Source organism: Anolis carolinensis, chromosome 4 (genome assembly GCF_035594765.1).
Source record: "Anolis carolinensis isolate JA03-04 chromosome 4, rAnoCar3.1.pri, whole genome shotgun sequence".
Taxonomy (NCBI): domain Eukaryota; kingdom Metazoa; phylum Chordata; class Lepidosauria; order Squamata; family Dactyloidae; genus Anolis; species Anolis carolinensis.
Window position 1 is genome coordinate 209,981,607 of NC_085844.1, and position 21,870 is coordinate 210,003,476.

The window sequence follows — 21,870 nt, forward strand, 5'->3', positions numbered from 1 at the left end:
ACTTTTATCAAACCTACAAACTTAGGCAATCTCTCCCATGTAAGTAATTGCTGGAACAGCCGATAGGTGTCACTGTGTAATTATTAAATATCAGCTGCCTCTAATGAAGCATGGTAGGTGTTCCAGTAAAAATAACAGGCATGTAGAAACTGAAATGTTTATTACGGTGCAATCTACCACTATGCTTCAGCAGAGGTATGGAGCATTATCCTCAGTTGGAAGATGGCTATAGAGATGAAATGGTAAATGACAGGCTGTATAGACCATGAAATGTCAAAAGCAGAATCCTGTAATGCAGACAAGCACTCAAGGTATATAAATTGTACTATAACTGTAACTGATTCAACTATAACTCAGGTACTTTGTCTGTCTGTTCTGCAAAATTAAACTAATTTAATCATAGAATCATAGAATAGTAGAGTTGGAAGAGACCTCATGGGCCATCCAGTCCAACCCCCCGCTAAGAAGCAGGAAATCACATTCAGAGTCTTCAATATCTCCATCTTTTGAGTATTTTAGGAACTGTTGTTCAGGGAAGTGGGTTAGCACTTCCCAAAAGAAAATTCAGAGTACCTTGCCAAGATCCAGGGTTTTTTTTAGGACAGAAGCATGACAGTTAAACTGCTATGAAACTGATAAAAAAACCTGGAGTAAAGATATCCCATGGCCTAATTTATGATTATTAATGCTAACTAGAGTAGGGTCTATTCAATCAATTGTTGAATAGTGAATCAACACATAGGTATCATATTATTCAATGGTGTTACTCCCATCAGAACTAACAATAGGATTTGGACCTTTGTGTGTATGTGTGTGAGAGAAAAAGAGACTAGGTGAGTGAGTAAGAATGAAGGATTACACTTCAGACCAGCAGTGCAGCATATTCTAAGGCATGAAAATGTATGACACAATATAATACTCTACATACTTGCAGGCAGAAAAAACTCATATTGCACTATACTGCATCTTTCATTTTCAACTTGGAACTGAAATAGCCCCCAGTTGCATAATGGGTTAAACCCTTGTGCTGACAGGACTGCTGACCAACATGTCGGCGGTTCAAATCTGGGGAGAGCGAGTGAGCTCCCTCTGTCAGCTCAGCTCCCCATGTGGGGACATGAGAGCAGCTGCCCACAAGGATAGTAAAACATTCTGTGGGCAACGTCCTTGCAGACTGCCAATTCTCTCACACCAGAAGCGACTTGCAGTTTCTCAAGTCGCTCCTGACCTGAAAAAAATATGAAATAGCAATACATAGTGCTCACTATACATTTACATCTCAATAGATCCTGGCTGGTATTTTACATAGCTGCAGGTCCATTGAAAGTCACAGTCTCCCCAACCAGAACCCAACTTGTTTCTGCTGCAACCTGTTCCACAGCTATTTACTGGCCAATGGAAAGCGGGGTTGGGGCTGGCAGAGAAGCATCCAGCTTTGTTCCTACAGCTGGATGCACAGGAACGACATTTTTCTTCAGTACACCCTGAGGACCCTGGGGAAGCCATGGGGGGGGGGGGGTGTCTTGTCATTATACATCCTATACACTCCAACATATCGCAAATAAAAAAATGACACTCCTGAACAAGCAACACTGGAGTGTGATAAAGATGGCAAATGTTATTAATGAGGAAAAACTGACAAGCTAGGGGAGTGCAGCAGTTTGCTTTTGCTTGGGCCTATTGGGAAGAGTGAATATCAGCTTCTCTCCTTTCCAATTCCCCTTGCTGAGTCAATAGCACACGTTTGCCTGTACAGATGATCTCTAACCCATCTCTTCAAAGGAAAAATCTACAAATTCATTCTGGGTACATCTACAGCGCAGCCTGACACCAATTACATTACCATGGCTCAATACTATGGAATTGTGGGAGTTGTAGTTTAGCGGGGCAGCAGCACAATTTGGTAGAGAAACTTGAAGACTTTGTAAAATTGCAACCCCCTCCCCCATAGCATTTCTCCATGGCAATTAAAATGGTGTCAAATTGCATTAATTCAACAGAGTAGATGCCCCCTTCCTCCTAAATTTCTTGCCTAAAGGATATAAAGAATCCACCATTCTGGGAAAATATAGAGGCCTGCATATAATTGAAGATTAGTTGTTACAAAAGCATTAAAAAAAAACAAGTCATGCACGACAGGAACAAGGTTTTTAGGTTCTTTTTCAGATGAGCATCTCTACTAGATTCACAAGAAGAGATGAGCTAGGAACTTTTACCTAGATAAACCTCTGCTTGAAGAAGAGAGAAGAACAAACACCTTATTAAACACACCACACACACAATTTTTCTTTTCAACAGATGTATATTTTCTGGAGGAAACCATGTAGGACTCTAACCCCAGTTTTCCCCACTCCTTTAATTGTCCCAACTTGAACAGCATGGTTATTTCTTCATTTTGAGACCTTCTCTGACATAATAAGCTGCTGCACTGAGCTTCCTATTCAGTGGTTTTCAGCCCTTCGGCGATAAGGTTGAGCTCATAGCACCACGTCTCGTAGCGGTAGGCCATGCGGATCTGAGCCACGTTAGTCTTGCGGATGTCATTCCCCTGTGGCCCCTCCTCTTGGTAAGTCTTTCCCAACATATGGAGCTTTTCCTGCAGAAGCAAGACAATGCATCACTTTCATCCCTTTTGCCACTTTGACTCCACAAGTTAAGAAAAGGAGCATCCCATAGTTCCTCCCCCTCCTTCATTCCTCTCCAATCTCTTGCCCTCAAACCCTTGGCACATCCCCAGCCACTTAGCCCAATACCAGGTAGTCAAACAGTTAAACAATTAATTTTATTCATTGTGTTTATACATTACCTTTCTGCTAAACAGTGCTCTCCAAAATGATGAATACAAATTAGAATAAACACTAGCCTTGTGCATTATGTGAGGGATCAATTCGTATAATACAATTTTCTCATATAATCTGGAACCCTACTTTTATTATGTAATATGAATATGAACGATGTTTTGGGCTTCCGCCTGAAGTATGCCATTGGAGGAACTATAGATGGTATTGGCTAGATAAGGGCCCTCTCTAGCTCTCCGAACACAATCCTGTGGTTAAATTCTGGCAAAACTTCAGCAGAAGTTGACCATAGAATCATGCTGGAGACCTTGAGAGAATACTTCTCTAGACATTTGTAAGTCTTCCAATGGAATTCTATGGTATTCAAAGCTCTTTGTTTATAACTGAAACCATGTTCAGTGAGCTGACATAATATGTGGATGTACTGTAAACAAATCTTTAAAAAACAAATAATAATAATAACAACAACAACCACCTCCACCAAAGGTCTGACCAAATAATACACTTGTGGCGGCCTGTTGGAAACGCAGAAAGAATGGAGCCAGACTGAGTTCTTTGGGAGTACCATTTATATTTAAGTCTGGTTTTACACAAAATGTCCTCTCTCACCTGCCCATCAAAACTCTCAGGATAGTGGGACTTGCAGTGGGATCTCTGTTGAAATTTGCAAGATACAGGTAAACTCATACAGAAGGAGATAGTTTTCAGAAATCTTAGCCCAAACTGTTTTAGGGCTTTGTAGGTCAAAGCCAGCACTTTGGATTCATTTTAGATTGTTCACCAAATACAAATTTAGCTGCTCTATTTTCTACTAGCTCTAGTTTCTAAAAACTTTCAAAGATACTGTATCCCCATTAATGACTCATTAAAGTTATTTCTAGGTGGACATCGTACCTCATGAGAAAGACCGCTTTGGAGGACACTATTACGTGCGATCTCACACATGTCACAGGTGCTAAGTTTGAAGACCTGGGCAGCAATGGCATACTCTTCCATGAGAGGTTCCTAGGGAATGAAATCAAAGTGAAGCACAATAATAAGACAATTGCAAAAGCTGCAACAACCCCTGTGCCAACTTCCCTTACATGTTTCAGAGCAAATATCTACCCTGGGGAAAACATCCAACTTCTTACCTTGGTGTAGTGGAATTGCATTGGATCATCAGTGGAAAGTGACACCATCAGTCCCTTCTGATGGAAATCGAGAAGTGGGTTCTTGGCATATTCAAGGAAGAGACTGTTGTTGCTGAGTGGGGACATGGCAATGGGAATCTGGGCTAGGAAGTACAGATACTGTAACACAGGAGTCTGCAAAGGGAAACAGAAAGAATTAGGTCCAGGCAGAACAACCTCTAATACTTTCCAGAGAATATTCTCAGAGTTCAGCAATTTGGCTTGAACCATTCATTAGTCATTGCTCTGCATCGCCTGAAGGTACAAAGGACTGACCTTCCCAGCTACATCCCCATTCAAACATCCATAGTGGGATCTTAACCCTAAGGAAACACAAATTCTCCATGGAAGAGGCTATGTCAAGTTCTCCCATCATTTGGGATGTAAAAGGACTGGATGGTTCATTATTTACAACCTCAGAAGATGGTTTAAGTATTTAGGACTTATTTTCTTTGGGGCTGTGGTGAAGCATTAAGCTTCTCTATGCAAGGTCTCCAGTGGACCATGAACATCGAACAGAAAAGGAAGCCATGGTCATCTAAGGAACATGTACAATATGTGTGCTGCAGCTCACCTTCTTCAGGTTCAATCCATGAGAGATGTTATCTGCAGTCATGAAGGCAGCCATCAGGTGGGTGATAGCACCTGCTTCTCCACAATGAGGACGAAAGAGGAAGGTGTTCATGCCACGTTCCCTGAAAGTGACAAGACTGTCTTTAGTATTTACTCTTGTGTATCCCAGAAGGATGCTTCTTTGCAGAGACCCAATATGCTGGTATCATGCTGGGTTTCATAGAACCTTGACTATATTTACAAGGGATTCACCAAAATAAAAAGGAGAATGCTTAGTTGCACCTTTGAGGTTTGTGCAGATGAGACTTTACTAGATTTGTGGGTACTTCAAGACTAAGGACTTTTAGCAGTACCAATAAAAAGGCACTGTTCAGCTAGTCCAAATGGGGAAATATAGACAGTTTGTAAGTGGCGGGTGATGCCAACACAATTCCATGAATGATGCAGAAGGACTGCAGGACAAAAAGTCTGGTCTGGAAGCACCCTACTTTCATTTTAAAGTGGCATTAACAGTAGAACAACAAGACATATAGAAGGATTTCAAGACTGTATTTAAACCAATAAACATCGAGTGTGAGTTTACATTAAAAGTAGGCAAACTGGTACCTTCCAGATATTTTATAGTACAACTTCTACCATCATTCCGAACCACTAGGCATGCTAAATCCCAGTAACATTCTTTAAAAAGATAAAATAGTTTCTGGAAATGGATATTTAGAGCCATGACAGCTAAAGTGTTGTCAAACTGCATTAATTCTACAGTGCAGACAGACCCTTACGTGGACATGTCTAGTGTATAACAACCCAAATGGTGGAAAACATAAAAATATCAGAAGGGTGAGCATTGACCTTATTATTTCAAATCATTTCTTCTGCCAGGCAATGCTATTAATCTAGCAAAACCTCGAAAGATGCCTCCAAGGGCTCAGATTAACAGGGGAAAGGGATCAAACAAACAAGTTCTAGAAATTGAAGATGCTCTTGTTGGGGTTACTGGAAGGTCTGGTCAGACTCCATAGACATAGGAGAGATATTTCTAACCAAAGCTTAGAATATTAAGAGTATCACAAAGCAATGCCACAGCCCAAACAGAGACTTACCGTCGAAGGTTATTGAGCACCATGATGTTAGCATACATGTAATACAGATAATACGTGTAGGATGGATTCTTCTCATGGCTCCACTCATCGGGCTTGGGGCTCTTGGTACAAAACATGTGCCCACTGTGTTTGGATTCATCATCTACGCTGTCAAAACCAGTAATCTGCAAAAATTGTACAGCTGATCTGTGAAATTCTGATTCCAGATCCTCACCAAACAACAATCCAAACCTAAGGAGTTCTTTACTTCCATAACCTAAGCTTTAAGTTAAAATTATGGCTGAATGCTGAGGCTGGAATCTACTTATACAACACAGGTAAGCATAAGGTAGATTGAGATATATTGATAAATCTCAGTGTTGCTGACAGCTGGTTATTGAAGGCGTCTATTTTTAATTATGTAACAACAGCAGCAACAGCAAAATTATGGCTTTTCCCCATTGGCCAGATCAGATCTAGATGCTGCTGCTGTGCACTCACATTGAGCCTGATTGACTTTCTGTTGCTGTCCTAGTTCATTTTCAAAGGCTTTATCCTGTTTTTTAACATTAACTTCAGGCTTGGGTCATCTGCCTCACTGTCTCTATAGCAGCAATACTCACATGACGTAGAAAAACACTCAGATCTTTATTGTCCTGTGGGTTGACTGTTGCCTGAAACACTGGGACAAAAATGTTCTCCAGCATCTGCCCAAAATGAGGCAGAAAGTTCTGCTTCCTGAACACATCACTGAGGAAAGGAAGCAAAAGAAACAAAACTGTGTCAGCACAGCTTTCGCATCAACAATATAAAACAATTGGAAGAAAGAAAATGTAAGTAGAGTGCATATATGGACATCGCCTGATGACCAATGTAGAAATCAAATAGACTACAAAATGGAAAGCAGAATTTCAGGTAGCATAACTGACTGGTGGCTGGCACCAGATGGAACTAGGTGACGGTCTACTTCTGGTTGGAGATGGCGGTATATATATATAAGCCAGGCTCCTAATGCTCCCTCTTCAGTCTACTAAAGACTTCACTGGGGCAAGTCTGAAGAGGAAGAACCAAAGAAGAAGGAAATTAGTAATACTTGGGTGTTGGGAGAGCTTTTGTGAGCCAGCAGATATGGTAATGTGACAAGCAACAGGGCAATTGGTGAGCGAATGGACAACCGGTGGGCAAAAGAGAACACTTTCAGGAGCTGCGCTTAGCTGCCAGTGGCGCATGCTCCCTGGGTCTGGGAAAGCAATGCAAAGGAAACTTACAAAACATCTTGTAGGTGCTACCGTATTACATAGTGAAATCCATGTAAGGCTAGGAGTTTGATAGCTGTAAGCCCTTATAAGGGCTCACAGCCCCTTTGCAAGTTTAATCAAAATGTCTGGGCTTGCTTATTTCCAAAACATGTTGTGTGATTGTTGCAAATGGTGAAGTTCTATAGCTATGAGTCTGTAATTACTTTTGTATTTTTGCTACTCAATCTTCCAGCTTTTCTTCCATTATGTTCCCAGATGAGGCTATTTCAATGAGAAATGAAAGAAACTATATAGAAACCACCCTGTCTGTCTCAAGTAATCACTTTTCAGTATTTCTAGAGTTTGGGAAAGTTATCTTTTAGATTACAACTCCTAGAATCCCCCTGCTAATGGCCATGTTGGCTGGGGGATTCTGAGATTGAACGCCAATCTGCTCATGGGTCAGAGCTATAACTAACTCACACAACTTTATTTCTTCATTTGCATAATCATGTCTGCTTCTTTTTTCCAGCATTTTTGTTAATTGTTGTCATGTATAGTAGGGAGATAGGGAAGGTAGGATTTAATCATGTTGTTGTTAGTAATATAACAGTAATTTAATGTTTCTTGATCACAACTGAGTGTGACAAAACAATCCACCAAGAAGATGTGTAACACACCAATGTCACCCATATATACACTGTTTGTATATTTTAATTACTTGTAAACTGCTTTGTGAACTTGTTGAACTTATCACAGAATCTCAATAACAAGCTACTGAAATTCACAACAGCTAACTAGACCAAGTATTTTAATATGCTATTTGTAAGTGCCATCTCCACTCTTCCTGTGATACTTACTAGATTCTGGGCACCTGGATCATCCATTTCATGTTGGGTGAATAAACGCGGTGTTCATTGAACCATTTGGCTAATTTGGGCCACTCTTCTGGCGAACGCCCATAGATGGACAATCGTGGCTCTGCATACTGGTATTTGGCATCTTCCAGGTCTGAGCCAACCTCCTAGGAGAAAACAAAGGGGAAGGGAATAACATGTGCATGCATAGTCTCCCTCCAGAAACTGACCTTGCCCTCAAATACCAGCCACACAGACACAAACTCTTGCATACCATATTGTCTAACCTTGATGATGGTAGCAAAATATTCACCATTGATGGCATTTTCAGTCTTCAGATAGAGATCACGTAGCTCACTGGCTCCCACAGGGTTATACTTGGCATTGAACTTGTCAAAGCGCTGGAAGGTCTGGCGGCCCTGTGTTAGGAAGAAGCATAATTATAATGATGATGTACACACAGAAAAGAAGATTGGTTGAATACAGAGACTGGCAGAATAACTATACACTTCCAACAAAAAGAGAAAGCATGAGAAGAAGAAAAAATGATACTCACTGCATGAACATCAAGTGAGTCCACTGTCAGGTCATAGGGGTCCAGTTTGAGGTGTTCAAAGAGCTGCTTCAGTGTTAATGACCGGTCCTTGGATTTGTACACCACCCTTTCAGTATCAACCCGGAATGACTTCTTAATGAATCGCAGCAGGTGCTTCTGGTTCATGCAAGCGGCAGCATGGATGTGCGTGTCGACCTGTTGGAGAAGGCAGTGATTACTCCAAACAGCTCCCTCCCCAACAACCCATGACAAGATTTATACTGCAGAAGATTCTGATGTTGAATTTTGAGTTTTAAATCACTGTAAAAATCTTTAGAGAATCATGTATTGTAATGGATTTGAAATTATGTGAGGGATGGAAAGGATGGAGGCAGTTTATACATGAAGTCACTGAGGGATATATGTGGGATATCTGAAGTAGCGAGGCACTTTACCTAATTTTTGAAATACTTAATGGCATAAGCCACACTGGGCTCAGTGTGTTAATGTCTCCCTTGTTCATCATTAGGTGGTTGCATCAGATACATTTTCTTTAAAAATCATGGCCATTGGTGTCTTATGTATAAGTTTCCATATAAATCCAGTTGGGCATTTTTGCCAGATGCAGAATGGAAATATTCAGCTCAGTCACACTGTGCTTAAGGTGCTACCGTGTTTCCCCGAAAATAAGACAGTGTCTTATATTAATTTTTGCTCCCAAAGATGCTCTAGGTCTTATTTTCAGGGGATGTCTTATTTTTCCATGAAGAAGAATTCACATTTATTGTTGAACAAAAAAATGAACATATTTTATATACTGTACAGTAGTTGTCATCATAAACCAGCATAACCAGACAAACTGTGAATCCTATCAAGAATTTCTTGTTACTACCAATATTTCCATGTACAACACTTTACAGTACATACATTTACCAATCCTGCATGCTCTGTTGTTCTATTTGGCGTGCATGCTTCCAAACAAAAACTTTGCTAGGTCTTACTTTCGGGGGAGGCCTTATATTTAGCAATTCAGCAAAACCTCTACTAGGTCTTATTTTCTGGGGATGTCTTATTTTAGGGGAAACAGGGTATTGGGCATGAGGCTGCATGCATGTTGCTCATTCACCCTCTAGTCTATGGTTCTTCTTTTTGCTGCTATTCTCCTGTCCACAGAGACTTGTAACAGGACATGTTCTCTTCTAGTTCTCAAGATGACAAGACATCACTATGCATTTTAATCTCAGGATTAATGCTTACTACTGATGCCTTACCTTCCGACAATTATAGAAGTCCCGATGGGGGTTCTTCTTCAGCTCTTTCAATTCTTCCATCTCATTCAGCATCTCGTGCACACAGAACTTGGAGGAAAGGAATTTAAGGCGTCGGTGTGCATAAGTTTTACTATAAAATTAAGAGAAATTACATAATTCTCATAAGTCTCATACAGAATAAGAAATACTTCACTACCAGCAACAGTGCCTGCAAATGCAATGGACATCTGTCAACCAGTATTATGGTTGCTGCTATCATATGGCAGCTGAATATAGGTCAGATTCCAGGGTGACCAGAAACAATACAACTCTTTGTAGTTGGGATATATACATATTGCCCTGGGATAGCTTAACTTTTGCTTCAGTTTTATGCTGGGTGGATATGACTGCTAATGCAGCATATGTTTCATGGTTTTTAAAACATTGAAGAGTGAATGCTCTTTGGATTTTCTGCTTGAGGCATCAAAATCTCTTAAGCCAGCCAAGTTTCTATGTGGATAGGCCATTTCTGTATGGATGGGCCATGCCACAGGTGAGGCTCTCTAGGACACTTACACGGGCCCCTGAGCTATAAGGGCCAGCAGGAAGTTCATGTCATCAATGAAGACCTCCAGGTTAGGATAGGGCAGGTCCTTGGGCTCACCCCTGGCAGCGGCTGCTTTATCAGCATAGATGTACACCACACCATCCTTCATTTGCACGTGGTAGCCCAAATTCTCAGGGAGATTGTCAGACCGGAAAGGATCTTCACCATGTTTCACAGCTGGGTTAAACACTGCAATCAACAAAAAAACACCCAGGGTACAGACAAGGCAAGGAGTTTAGGGTTTACAATAGGCTTTTATTACACTTGTTTGTCCAAGAGAATAACAATCTACTTCTCTGAGAAACTGTTAGAAATATATACAAAGGGATGAGATCTGATCATAGATCTCCAACTTCATCTCTACAACTCCATTTGCTAAGTTGTCCTCCACTATGCCTGAGTCTAGCTTTAGGACAAACACCTTCTCACTGTGACTGGCTCCAATGTGTCCTCCATCCTCAGTTCTTCCCAGGCATGTTCTTAATGAAGTAGCAGATAATTCCCTACATACAGTGGTATCTAGTTCATCACAAATGCCTAGCATTCTACTGGGCAAGCACTTATATTTGGGACAAGCTGGATGTCCAAAGCCATTTTTCACCCACTGTTGCCATTATGTTCGGTTTGCACGGCCTGTGTTTATGGTTACCTGGCCACAGATCATCATTGGGTTTCCATGTCTCATTCTCAATAGTGCGCAGGAACTGGGAGGGTGTCTTGGGGAAACGCTGGAAGGACTTCTGCATATACTTCTCTCGTATGCATAGGGCACGGTATAGGCCACTGCAGACTATTTCAAAGTCCTCCACTGTCACCTGTAGAGGAATTTGATAGAATTATTAGCTCCACAGAGCTGAGAGGGTGAGAATAAAGACACATGAATTCAAAAATCAAAAATCTATATACTGAAAACCATTGCAGGGTAATGTTAGATCCTTATGCACATTAATACCCTGTCTGACCTCATTTGGGGAAGTGGAGGAATAGCAACAGCTATGAGGATAAAGGAGAACCAATGCTAGCAGACATTAGGAACTCCGTCCTAAAACTATACTGTAATCTATCCAACATCCAACTTTCCCACCACCATCAACATGAGCAGAAGCAGGGAGGGTGACTTTTGGCTGCCATCTATTATTTTCTTGTTCACAATTGCCCTGGGCTGATGCAACATCTTGAGCAATGTACAGTACTCATAAAGGACAGTGTGGATCTGCCATGCATGGGAATTTTGCTGCACTTTAAAAGAAAAGAAAAAGAAAAATGAAAAAAAAAACAGGACTTTGAAAAGTTTTGTTTTAAAAATGACAGCTCCCCAAACCCCTCAACCAGCAGGACCAGTGGCTCTGCTACTGGGAGTTGCAGTCCAAACAAAAGAACATTTTACAAGTTCCAGGCTCAACACTTTGCAATTCGACAGTACACAAGCCTGATCACTTCTCTGTCATCCCACTTTTCAGCTGCCTTTAATATTCCCAAGTTTCTTTTTCCTCCTCTCACTTCCATCTTTCTTCCAGATTGATTTCAATTGCTGAAAACTGTGTTCAAGAGGCAGAAGCAGAGAAGTGTTCCGGTGTGCTTGCCATTCAATTAATTCAGGCTGTGGGAGGAGAGTTTGGGTGGAATCTTGCTCTCCCCATTAGACTCAAGAAAAAGCAAATTGCTCTGGCCTGTGTATTCTACCTCATTAATAGCGTTGGCCATTTTCACTACATTCTGCTGTATTTCACCATGCATGTCCCAGGTGTTACCTGTAATATGTCTGAGGGCACGAGGAAGCAAGATAATTCAAGTGAGGGACAGAGTATATACTTGCGCTGATGTTTCTACCGATGTCTCATGGCCTGAGGTTGGCAATGAAAGTTGATCAGGGGGCCATGACAGGAGGACCCAACTGTTGGAACTATTTTGAGCACCAGAACGATCCTGCTTCGGTTTCATCAATACCCCTTAATCCAGCAAATCCGTCATAAGATTTGATTTATTTCTCTAAAGGGCTTAGGTTAAGTCAGTGAAAGTGGAGCCCCAGTTAACCATTGGTTAAGCAACTTGGGTATGTCATAGGAGAGATTATAAACTTCTTCTCTCTCCCATATGTGCCATGGAAGTTGAAATCTTGGTGCCCATGGTTTTATTTACACGTTCAGGTTTTGTGCCTATTTTATATGCTTTTGACATTTTGTTTGTTTTGCAGAGTTAGTACATATCACCGTTTCTCAAGGCAATGCTCTCTGTGCACATGTTTCATCATAAAAAGAGAAATCATAGTTTCCAACATTTGCAATATTTTGTTCAAGGTAGAGAGCACATCATTTCTAACATGATCGGCCATGCATAGGCAGCTAAATAAGTATAACAGGCGCCAAAAAGATATTAACTGTTACATAATCAGTAACAAATGACACGACTTGTTAGATATCAAAGATTGAAAGAGTCAATTTTTGGACTATAGCTCCTAGAAACCCACAGCTGGCTGTGGGATTTTGAGAAGTGTTCAAAAAGTAAGTTTTCTAAATTCTTCCCTCTTAGTATGTCATTTTGTGAACCTCTGGTAGGATGCTTAGAATGTGGGCTGAAGATTTTCTCTCACATTCACTGAACAGTATCATTATTTAGGGCTTTAAAAGAGCCAACATGATATAGTGGTTTGAGTGCTGGAGACAGGGTTTGAACGCATACTCAGCCATGGAAACTCACCAGGTGACCTTGGGCTGTCACTCCTTTTCAGCCTTAGAAGAAGGCAAAGACAATCTTGCTGAGAAAACCTCATGTATTTCCACCTTAGGATCACCATAAATCAGAAAAGCTTGACAGTATCCAGTAACAACAACATAGCCATTCTACTGTAGGGTAGCCAACGTATAGGCATACAGGGCTGAATTGTCATTTCATTTGACCTTGAAAGGAAACATCCATCCCATACTTTACTTTTTTAACATCTTAAAAGTCGTGTGTTTCGGCCAAAAATGTCTCTACTTCATGCCTCCTGTATGGAAGCATATCTAGACACTTACAAACACAAATAAGACATTTCATTGTTTTCACTAAAAAGTCACTAGCAGGAGTACCATGTTAGAATCATCTAGGAAGTCTCTAGTTAGAAGGAAAACATGATAGGATAATAACTGGCCGAAGATGGTGACATCTCTAATTACTGACCCCAGCAGCATAATCTCCTGTAATCTGCACACGTTGAAATTTGGGCACGGTTTGGTATGAAGTATTGGTAGACATAACCTCATCCAAGGTAGACAATTTGGTTGAAGACTTTCCTATAAGAGGAACAACCAATGCAATGGTTTTTAGTCTCAAGAGCCTCTTCTTCCTAAAATGGATGAGAAAAAGAGGGAAGTCACAAAATTTCACATTTGGTGCACGCTTTGCTAGATGGGATCTGTATAGCACCATTTATTCAGAATTATTTCTAGAACTTGATTACCTTTAACTTCTAGCATTTAACTGCATTATGCTGAGGCTTCTTCATGAACTTTGCATTATGTATTCAAAACCACTTCCACATGGAAGCAAAGCACACCAATTTTGAGAGAGGGTTAAGGATCAATCATTCTGCAGAGAAATAGGTACCACAGTGCTGTGCACGGATACTATAACAAATGTGAAAAGTTTTGGAAATGATAGATTCAAGCAATAGTTTCCAAAGATGATGGTACCTCATTTCAGTAATTACATGGGGATTTTTCCATCCCTGTTTCCACAAAGTAATATTCTACTAGTGCCATTCCTTCATGGACAAATAATAGAAATGTGATTATATAAATGTGCAAAGGTGTTTGATCACATTTTTAAAAAAGACGATGAAAAACTATGATTTCAGTTAATCAATTTAAGGCTACTGTCTAGGCAACCCACATCCTCCAACTATTTAACACCTGTGTGGGTGCCTTCCGGTGTTTAGAAATTGCCTGGTATTCATAAATAGGCATTGAATACATCCTTCTACAACATTCCCAGTGTTATATACTGACATAATTCCAAATTGGATCAGGTAATGGTTCTCACCGTTTTCCAGCATCACCTTCAGTCTCCTCCTGGATCATGTGCTCTTTATTTTCTTTGTCTGAGATAGGGCAGATCTCTTCTGCATCAAAGGGAGAGATTTCCTGGTGGCCTTCCTCTCTGACCTCTGAAGCAAAGACCTTCTCTGCAAAGGAGCGCATGGCTTCATCCGTTTCTGTTGGAAGAAGGGAGTATATCACCAGTCCAGTCTTATTATCATTCTGGAAGGTTGGGTTGTATGTATGACTCAATATGTCAGCTTTTATGCACCCAGAGTATAGGCTCTTGTGGTCTTTGAGCATATTACAGAATTGGAAGGGCTAAATAAGTGATCACATATGCTATGAACTGGACACTCACCTGCACTAAACTTCAAGAGAAAACTTAACTAGGGGAGAGTGTGGCAACAGGCCTATAAAAATATGAGGCTTGCATATAATGAGCCGTGTCATTGATTCATCACATACCTCAAAAGAACCTATTTTGATTGGCACTTGATCCCCAGGATTTTAGACATTATATAATTTACTTCAAATTAGAAGAGATGGAGTACACAAGACAAACAAAAGATGGATGGATGACTCAATAGATGGATAATGGAAATGAAAAGTGGCAAGCATCTTTTAGATATGTATTCCTTGCTCTAGATGAGGTTTCCAATTGTGTGGACCTCCGGGTATTACTGATCTGCAACTCCCAGCAGCTCTGATCAACATATACAATGATGAAGAATGCTGGGAATTCCAGTTCAACACTACTGTATTTGGATGATCACATCATATCCTCTTCTAGATTTTGAAAGCCTATTTCTTCATGCCCTGAAAATGTCTGTGCCTGTCTTTCTGAAACACAGCTTATGTTATAAGAACAATGGTAAGGACAATTAAACTGAGATTGATGGGTTTCACCTTTCCACCCAATAATGTACATGGCATCAATGGGTTTCACTTTTCCACCCAATAATGTACATGGCAGAATGTGTGCAGTCTGAAAGGGGTCATAGATAGGACCTAACTACCAATGCTATAGTTGGTTAGGCTACAAGATGGTGAAAGATTACTCAGAAAAAAATTATATTACCTGTACAATTCCTCACAGTTGTCTTAACCCCTTCTCTGGACATTAGTGTTTTAGTGTCAGATAGCATAGTTCTGCCATGAAATAAATCCACTTGGTTTGTGGTGAAAATGTTATGGAGAAAAGTGCAAAGATCACATTTGTTTCTCCTCAGAGAACCAAATGTTCAGCCTTTGGAACGCTCAAAGATAGTTATGGAATCAGACTTCCAAAGAGTGGCTTGTGACTTTTAAAAATAAGGCAACTCCATAACATTTCAGGCTATGGTAGTGGGACAAATTCTTCTGCTCAGATGATATCAAAGCAGTTTCTGGAATGGGATATTTACAGATTGATAATTTGATCTTATGCATGCATATCCATGAGAAAATCTCCACTAAATTCTGTAGGACTCATTCCTAAATAAGCATGCATAGAACTGGGAATTTAGGTGCCTTCGAGGGTTGAAAAGGAATTACAAAAATCCTCTGAATCATTTTATGTAATGCTACAGCTATTGCTATGATGATTATGATAGAGGTGATGGAGTACCTTCTGTCTGGAGAACAATTTTCATAGCTGACATGAAGGAAAACAAGACAGTAATATAATGCAGCAGAGAGATGCATATGGAAGACACAGGATAGGCACAAGATGTAATGACAATGGAATGAGAAAACGTGAGCTCATGCTAATGACAGATGCATGCAACGCCACATCTCAGACAAACAGCGCATAAGGGGGAAAGAACTCGGAATGGACTTCAGACTCACCCAGATTTGAAGGTATCTTGCTCTGAGCTCGGCATAGCAACACACTACTTTTTCAAAGCATCCACAAATTTATGTCTAAGTTCCATAAGGAAGAGAAGTAACCCAGATCCCTCAGCACCAACATCTTTTGCACACAATAACTACTGTACAAAATAATCCATGCTCATCTTATACCCATCAATTGCCAGGCAACTAAGAAAGATAGCCATTTCTCGGCCAGGCAACCTTTGCCAGTGTCCAGTATCACTCTTGTGCAATAACCCATCAGAAGCTCAAAGTCAGATGCATGAGTCCAGGATCAAAACAAACCTATCACCAGAAAGTTAAACCATTCACCATTGTTCTTTTTTTTACCAAGGCACCATACAGGCTGCTACCCATTGGTTAAGGTTTCAGAAATTCAGGATTTTGTTAGAGTTGGAATCTAGCTTTTATGCTTAGTGGCACAACTGAATAAAGCTGCCAGTGGTATCTGATCCAACTCCAACAAGTGACTTGGAATTGATTAATTATGCACTCTATAAAGTAGCCATTGTGGAGTTTTAAGGGAAAATTAGAGGATTTTTGGCTCTCCAGGGGTTTTTGGCAACAACTCTTATCAAACCAAACCAGCAACCAACAGTTTAGTACACTGGAGTTGAAGCCCAAACTATCTGAAGGGCCAAAATGGCTCAATTTTTCTTATGAGGAAAAGTCAAGAATAGCTGTGTGGAAGGGAAAAGAAGACAATCTCAGCTTCAAAGAAACTTCTAGATAAGCAAATAACACACTTCCCAGGAGCTTCCTAAATTTATTCTGATACGTAGACATTGGGAGGAATTTAGATGGGCCACTCATATACTTTACTTCCCCATCTAACAGCAACCCAAAGGTAGCTTCCTACCTTGTTGATATGCTTCTTGGGCAACTCAATATATGGCCCAATTTCGAGCAATGGGGATAGAGGAAAACACTGCCAGACAACAGGACATTTGTTGGATATTTGTACATAGTTGGTGCTTTAGTCTTCATTCCACTCCTGCTTTGGAAATTCAAGACAATTTCCACAAAAAAGCCACCTTGATGCATTACCAAGAAGTCTTGGAAGATTTCTCCCAAGCTTGTGAAGATAGATGCCACCTAACATGCTGGCCCATTATAGGATCTTTCTGCCATGCCCCATGCAAGCTTTTATCCTCTTTGAAAAAGCTGTTGAGAAATTGGCAATCTCTGGGTTGCTCTGATCATTTGTCTAGTAGTGGATACCTCATTATCAACTGCTTGACAAAGTAGCAGATGGCACAAGAAAGGCCTAGAAATACTCACGTTTCTTTTCCACTGTTTGAGATTAAAATAAACAGAAAATGTCATCAGAACACAAAGTGAAATACTTGATAAAGAGCTTACCTGTTGTCTGTATTTACACAGAGTAATGAAGTCGTATTTGCCCAGTTACATTAGATAAATGTTTAGACAGCTGAGAAACATTTCAAAACCTTGTTTGGAACCCCTTCCCCAGAGTTCTTGATATATAGTCCTTTTAATTTTTCAGTCAAATGTCATGGGATTTCCACAAGCAATAGTTCTTTTTGATCTGTATGGTTTTTATTTTTATATATCTATGAATACATGGAAAATGGTGATAGAGGCCTGTGGCTCTTGGCCTCTCTTCAGCCACCACATGGTATGAAGGTTGAAACATTAGCGGTAGTAAATCAAACAAATAATCTGTATAATTTGTTTAATTAGAATGTAAATCTGAATAATTTGCATAATTGTGAAATATTTAGATACTATGCCAGTTGTGTCCCAGATTTGAAGTAGAATGTTTCAACAGTATTGTAGAGCAGATTTTGGCTGTGTCTGTGACAATGACAATACAAATAGTCTGCATAACGTTTAACGTAAGTAATTTCTCTCTATAATTATCTCCAGTTGATGGACTGAATTGGCCCCTTTACCATCCGAAAATAGAGGCTCTTTTAAGCTTTTCATTCTTCACTGACAATTTATGTGTGATTCTGTCCTCAGATTCATCTGATCTCATGTCTTGCTTGCTTGTTTACCTCTTTATTCCATATTGCTGTGGTTTTAAAACATCATGGCACGTAACTGAGAACCTTACAGTGTAACTTTGCTTTGCATTATAAGCTTTTTAAAAATAAAAAGGAAACAAACCTTTGCATATTAGAAAGACTACAGCAACAAAACTTTCCAGATTTCGCCTTTTAAAAAGAGTTTATAAAAGTGTACACTAGAACTGAGTTGTAGCTAATATTAACTGACTGCCTTAATCGGGGCAAACTATTGCAACCATAATACTGTAATAATAATACTGTAATAGTAATAGTAATAATAATAATAATAATAATAATAATAATAATAATAATAATAATAATAATACTACAACTTTATTATCTCCCACTCTATCTCCCTGTGGGACTCAGGGCAGTTTACAACAGGCAGCGGCAAATATTCAATGTCATAAGGTGCTAACAAAAAACAAAACAATCAAAGCCACCCAAGCCAAAAACAAATCCAACATCCACATCAAAGCAATAACAAAGATATTACTACAAACATTCTCTTGAAAATTATGAAAAAAACTAAATGAATGGCAGAATACCTATTCATATGGCAGATAAATATTTAACGATCTATACATATTTCTTTATTATTCAGTACTGAATGTGCCTTTATACCAGGAGGTGAATGCTTTAGCAATAATTTTTAAGATACTGCACCTTGCTTATCTGCTATTGCAACCTCGTTGTTTTTAATTCGATGTTTTAATACTGCGTTGTGTTTTTTCGGCTGCTGTGTATATATTATTCTTGGTTTTTATTATTGTTCTTTGATGTTTCATATTTTATTTTATCATTGTTTTGTATCTGATTTTGCTGTAAGCCGCCCCGAGTCCCCTTCGGGGGAGATGGAGGCGGGATATAAATAAACTTATTATTATTATTATTATTATTAAAGAGAAAATTAGCAAATTCAGTAAAATATTATTTATTGGTGCGGTGTGTAGTAGAAAATATAACTGTGTCAGCATAAAAATAAATGGAAATAGACAGATTGGATATTTATTCTTAATATGTAGGCAGCTTTTTATTATTGCTGTCATTTTTGCACCAAAAAAGTGCATGTAATTCAAAAACCTTCTTCCAGATGCTTTACCACACACTACTATTCTATCATTGGCATATACAGTGTTCCCTCACTTATTGCGGGGGTTAGGTTCCAAGACCACCTGCAATAAGTTAAAATCCGCAAAGTAGGGACACATATATTTTTACATTATTTTAATAGTTTTACACTATTTTAAGTCTTTATCAACCAATCATGTGTTGATAAATCGCCTCCTTCTCTTCCCGTTGCTGCTTGGGCTCCTTTTCTCTCCCTTCGGCTTCTCCTTCCTCCCTTTCTTAGGCTGTAAATTGTAATTTTTTATGATTTATAATATTCTTTTAGAGCTTATTGAAAAACCGCAAAACAGCGAATCTGCAAAAAGCGAACTGCGTAGTGAGGGAACACTGTAATCTTTCTGGAAAAATTATTCAGGACTTTTGGAAATGGAAAAAGGGCATTTCTCATCCCCTTCAGAAATAGCCTTTGTGCATGACTGAATAGTCTAGCCAAATAGCAATTCCCTGGCCACAAATCGTATCTGAAGAAGCTATTAAAAGTTAATATCCCATCAATATACCCATATCTGGCAAACACCAAAGTCTGGGGATGTGTCTGCACACTTTTTATGATTTATGCATGTTTAACATTAGGGTGGGAGCAGTTCTGCAGATCTGAGTTCCACTCCATGTGTTTCCCATCTATGGCAAAACAGACACCTCGCTAACACTCTTCCCAGATAGTTAATTTAGGAAAGCTAGCAGTCTGGCCAGCCCATTATGTAAGTTCTCTTTTTCTTGCTCAGCACTGCTTTTTGGTTCTCTACCACCTCAAAAAACCCATAAAGAGCTGTCTTGTGAAGTTATTTCTCCAGATTTGGCTACCACGTCCTGATTCGTTATAAATAGGATGGGGGCCTGGATATTCAGGGCTCCAGATCAGTCTGATATTACTTTGCGGTGGTGGCACAGACCTACCTGGCATTTTCACTTGTGGCATTTTTCCTACCACCCTCAGAAGAGTCCTGAGAAACTGACTGTAGAGCAGGCAAGTGGGAGAGTGAAGCTACAGAGCCAGCCAACACACATTTTACTATTTATCTGTGTTCATGTAACCCTACTCCCCTTCTTTAAAAGGAGTGGAGTGATAAGCAAGAGACTATTTAAAGCAGCAGCCAGGCAAAGTTGTAACAGGTGAAGCTGTAGGCTAGGGTTGAGAGAGGGGGGGGGGCATTTGTCCGCCCACAAATGAGACAGCGTTGCCAGGATTGTGTCTAGTCCTGGGTGTTCTTGACTTGGCAGCAGCTACTGGCAGCTCTCTTTGTTTCTTGGATGGTGCTCAGATTAACACAGCTCTCCTTGTCAATGAATGTGTTACCCTGAATTTGTGTCACATTGGATCAGGTCCATTCTGCATGGAATCCCTCCCAAATCAGCCCTTCTAGCATTCATTTTAAAAGGTTATTTTTTGTAACATTCTATTGCAAATGGCTTTTTATTGCCTGAGCGAGTCTGGGAATTCTAGTCAAAAAAAGGAAATCCCAACAGTACTTTCTTGTATTGAGCCAGAACAGTGGTGAAGACTGTACTCCCTTAGAGCAAAGATACACATGGCAAATAGAAATCATGCATTGCAGTAACATAAACCAAATATAAGAGGTAGATTCTTTACTTATTAATAAAGTATTATCTGATATTTAATAGGAAAGAAGATTTCACCACATATAATGTACTATAGTTGATATTTTGTTACTCAACCGAACCTGATAGGCACTGCACATGAAACAAAAGACCCTGCCCAAAGACACCTACAATATAATTATCTCAACTTGGTGTCCAATTCTTTGTTAACTACACATTGAGGAAACAGGATACTGTAAAACATGGAAGACATTGCAATCTGGTTTCTCCAAAATCCTGTGAACGGTGCAGGTAATTATGCTAGAAGCAAAAAATGAGGACCCTTCACTCAATTTGTCTGAATTTCTTACAATGTTTTTTGACTTCTGATGTATAGTCCTGAAAACAGATAGCGTCCAGGCAATAAAATATATCTTATTAATTTATCCAGGTTCTGCAGCCAAGCTCATCATGCTCTTCCAGGCTAGAAGTGTGTTTTATTAACATTAGCATTCCCTCCTTTGAATACTTGGGACCCTTAGCACACTACAGCTATGTATAAAAGCTACATTTGCTTCTAATCTTTCTGTATTGAATGTCACTGGTATTAAACTTGCAATTGAAACCAAGGCTGACCTTCAGATTTTATGACAGTTACTTGTCTTTGGAGCCCTTGTGCCCTCTTTTATCCAAAAGGTCAAATTAGCCAACAAGGTCCCTAAGAGTAGGGTCAGCAGAAACGTGGTGAGCAGAGAATGTGTGGCTAAGAGCTGATAGAACTTTCTGAGGCTTTTTGGCTCACTTCTTGGATTAAGAACATTTTCCAAAATCATATTTTGTTTTTTAAACAGAAGAAGTAATCCACGCGGATCCTTGTCTATATGTTAGCTTTCCATGAAAATACAGAATCACAAATCTGTAACAGCAGATGTCATATCTTTTCTTACCTTGCAACTATAGGCTCCTGCTCATTTCATGAGTTGCATCCTGATGCTGTTGGCTCTTTGACTGAGAAGAAATTCCGGCCGAAACTGCTGGCAACAGAGCAAACAAGGGACTTCCGCTTGGTCAGAGCTATTCACACAAGGCGCACGTTCTTGGCTGGAAACAAGAAGGCGACTGAGGACAACCTTCATTCAGAGACATGTATGGAAATGCTTCTTGTAGAACTCTGGTAAAGAGACTGCA

At 39.8% G+C, this 21,870-nt stretch overlaps 1 protein-coding gene across 4 annotated transcripts; it reads right to left on the reverse strand.

Annotated features, from left to right (window-relative positions):
• Positions 1-2,282: 2,282 nt before the first annotated feature.
• ampd1 (adenosine monophosphate deaminase 1) lies at positions 2,283-21,721 on the reverse strand. 4 transcript variants are annotated; one of them, XM_008109861.3, is made up of 16 exons: positions 20,041-20,563; positions 17,261-17,272; positions 14,130-14,301; positions 13,269-13,434; positions 10,759-10,924; positions 10,079-10,298; positions 9,524-9,653; positions 8,274-8,468; positions 8,005-8,136; positions 7,721-7,884; positions 6,246-6,372; positions 5,644-5,807; positions 4,545-4,665; positions 3,932-4,105; positions 3,693-3,803; positions 2,283-2,596 (listed from the first exon to the last, which is right to left on the reverse strand). In XM_008109861.3, exons 1-16 carry the CDS (start codon positions 20,060-20,062, stop codon positions 2,438-2,440), a joined length of 2,235 nt encoding a protein of 744 aa, XP_008108068.1. In that variant the 5' UTR covers positions 20,063-20,563; the 3' UTR covers positions 2,283-2,437. The 4 variants fall into 4 exon arrangements, with proteins under 4 accessions (XP_008108068.1, XP_062834747.1, XP_003220550.1 ...); XM_062978677.1 differs by lacking the exons at positions 17,261-17,272; positions 20,041-20,563 and adding an exon at positions 21,630-21,721; XM_003220502.4 differs by lacking the exon at positions 17,261-17,272 and having other exon boundaries at positions 20,041-20,556.
• Positions 21,722-21,870: the final 149 nt, after the last annotated feature.

Bases quoted from the DNA above. Each gene is read 5' to 3' on its own strand.
- ampd1 (XM_062978676.1), bottom strand. From the start codon at position 14,428: ATGCTCAAAGACCACAAGAGCCTATACTCTGGGTGCATAAAAGCTGAC. The intron at 6,373-7,720 runs GTAAGTATCACA...TCCTTTCCTCAG, and splicing joins ATCCAGGTGCCCAGAATCTA to TGATGTGTTCAGGAAGCAGA. The intron at 4,666-5,643 runs GTAAGTCTCTGT...TGTCACTTTCAG, and splicing joins GTGCTCAATAACCTTCGACG to GGAACGTGGCATGAACACCT.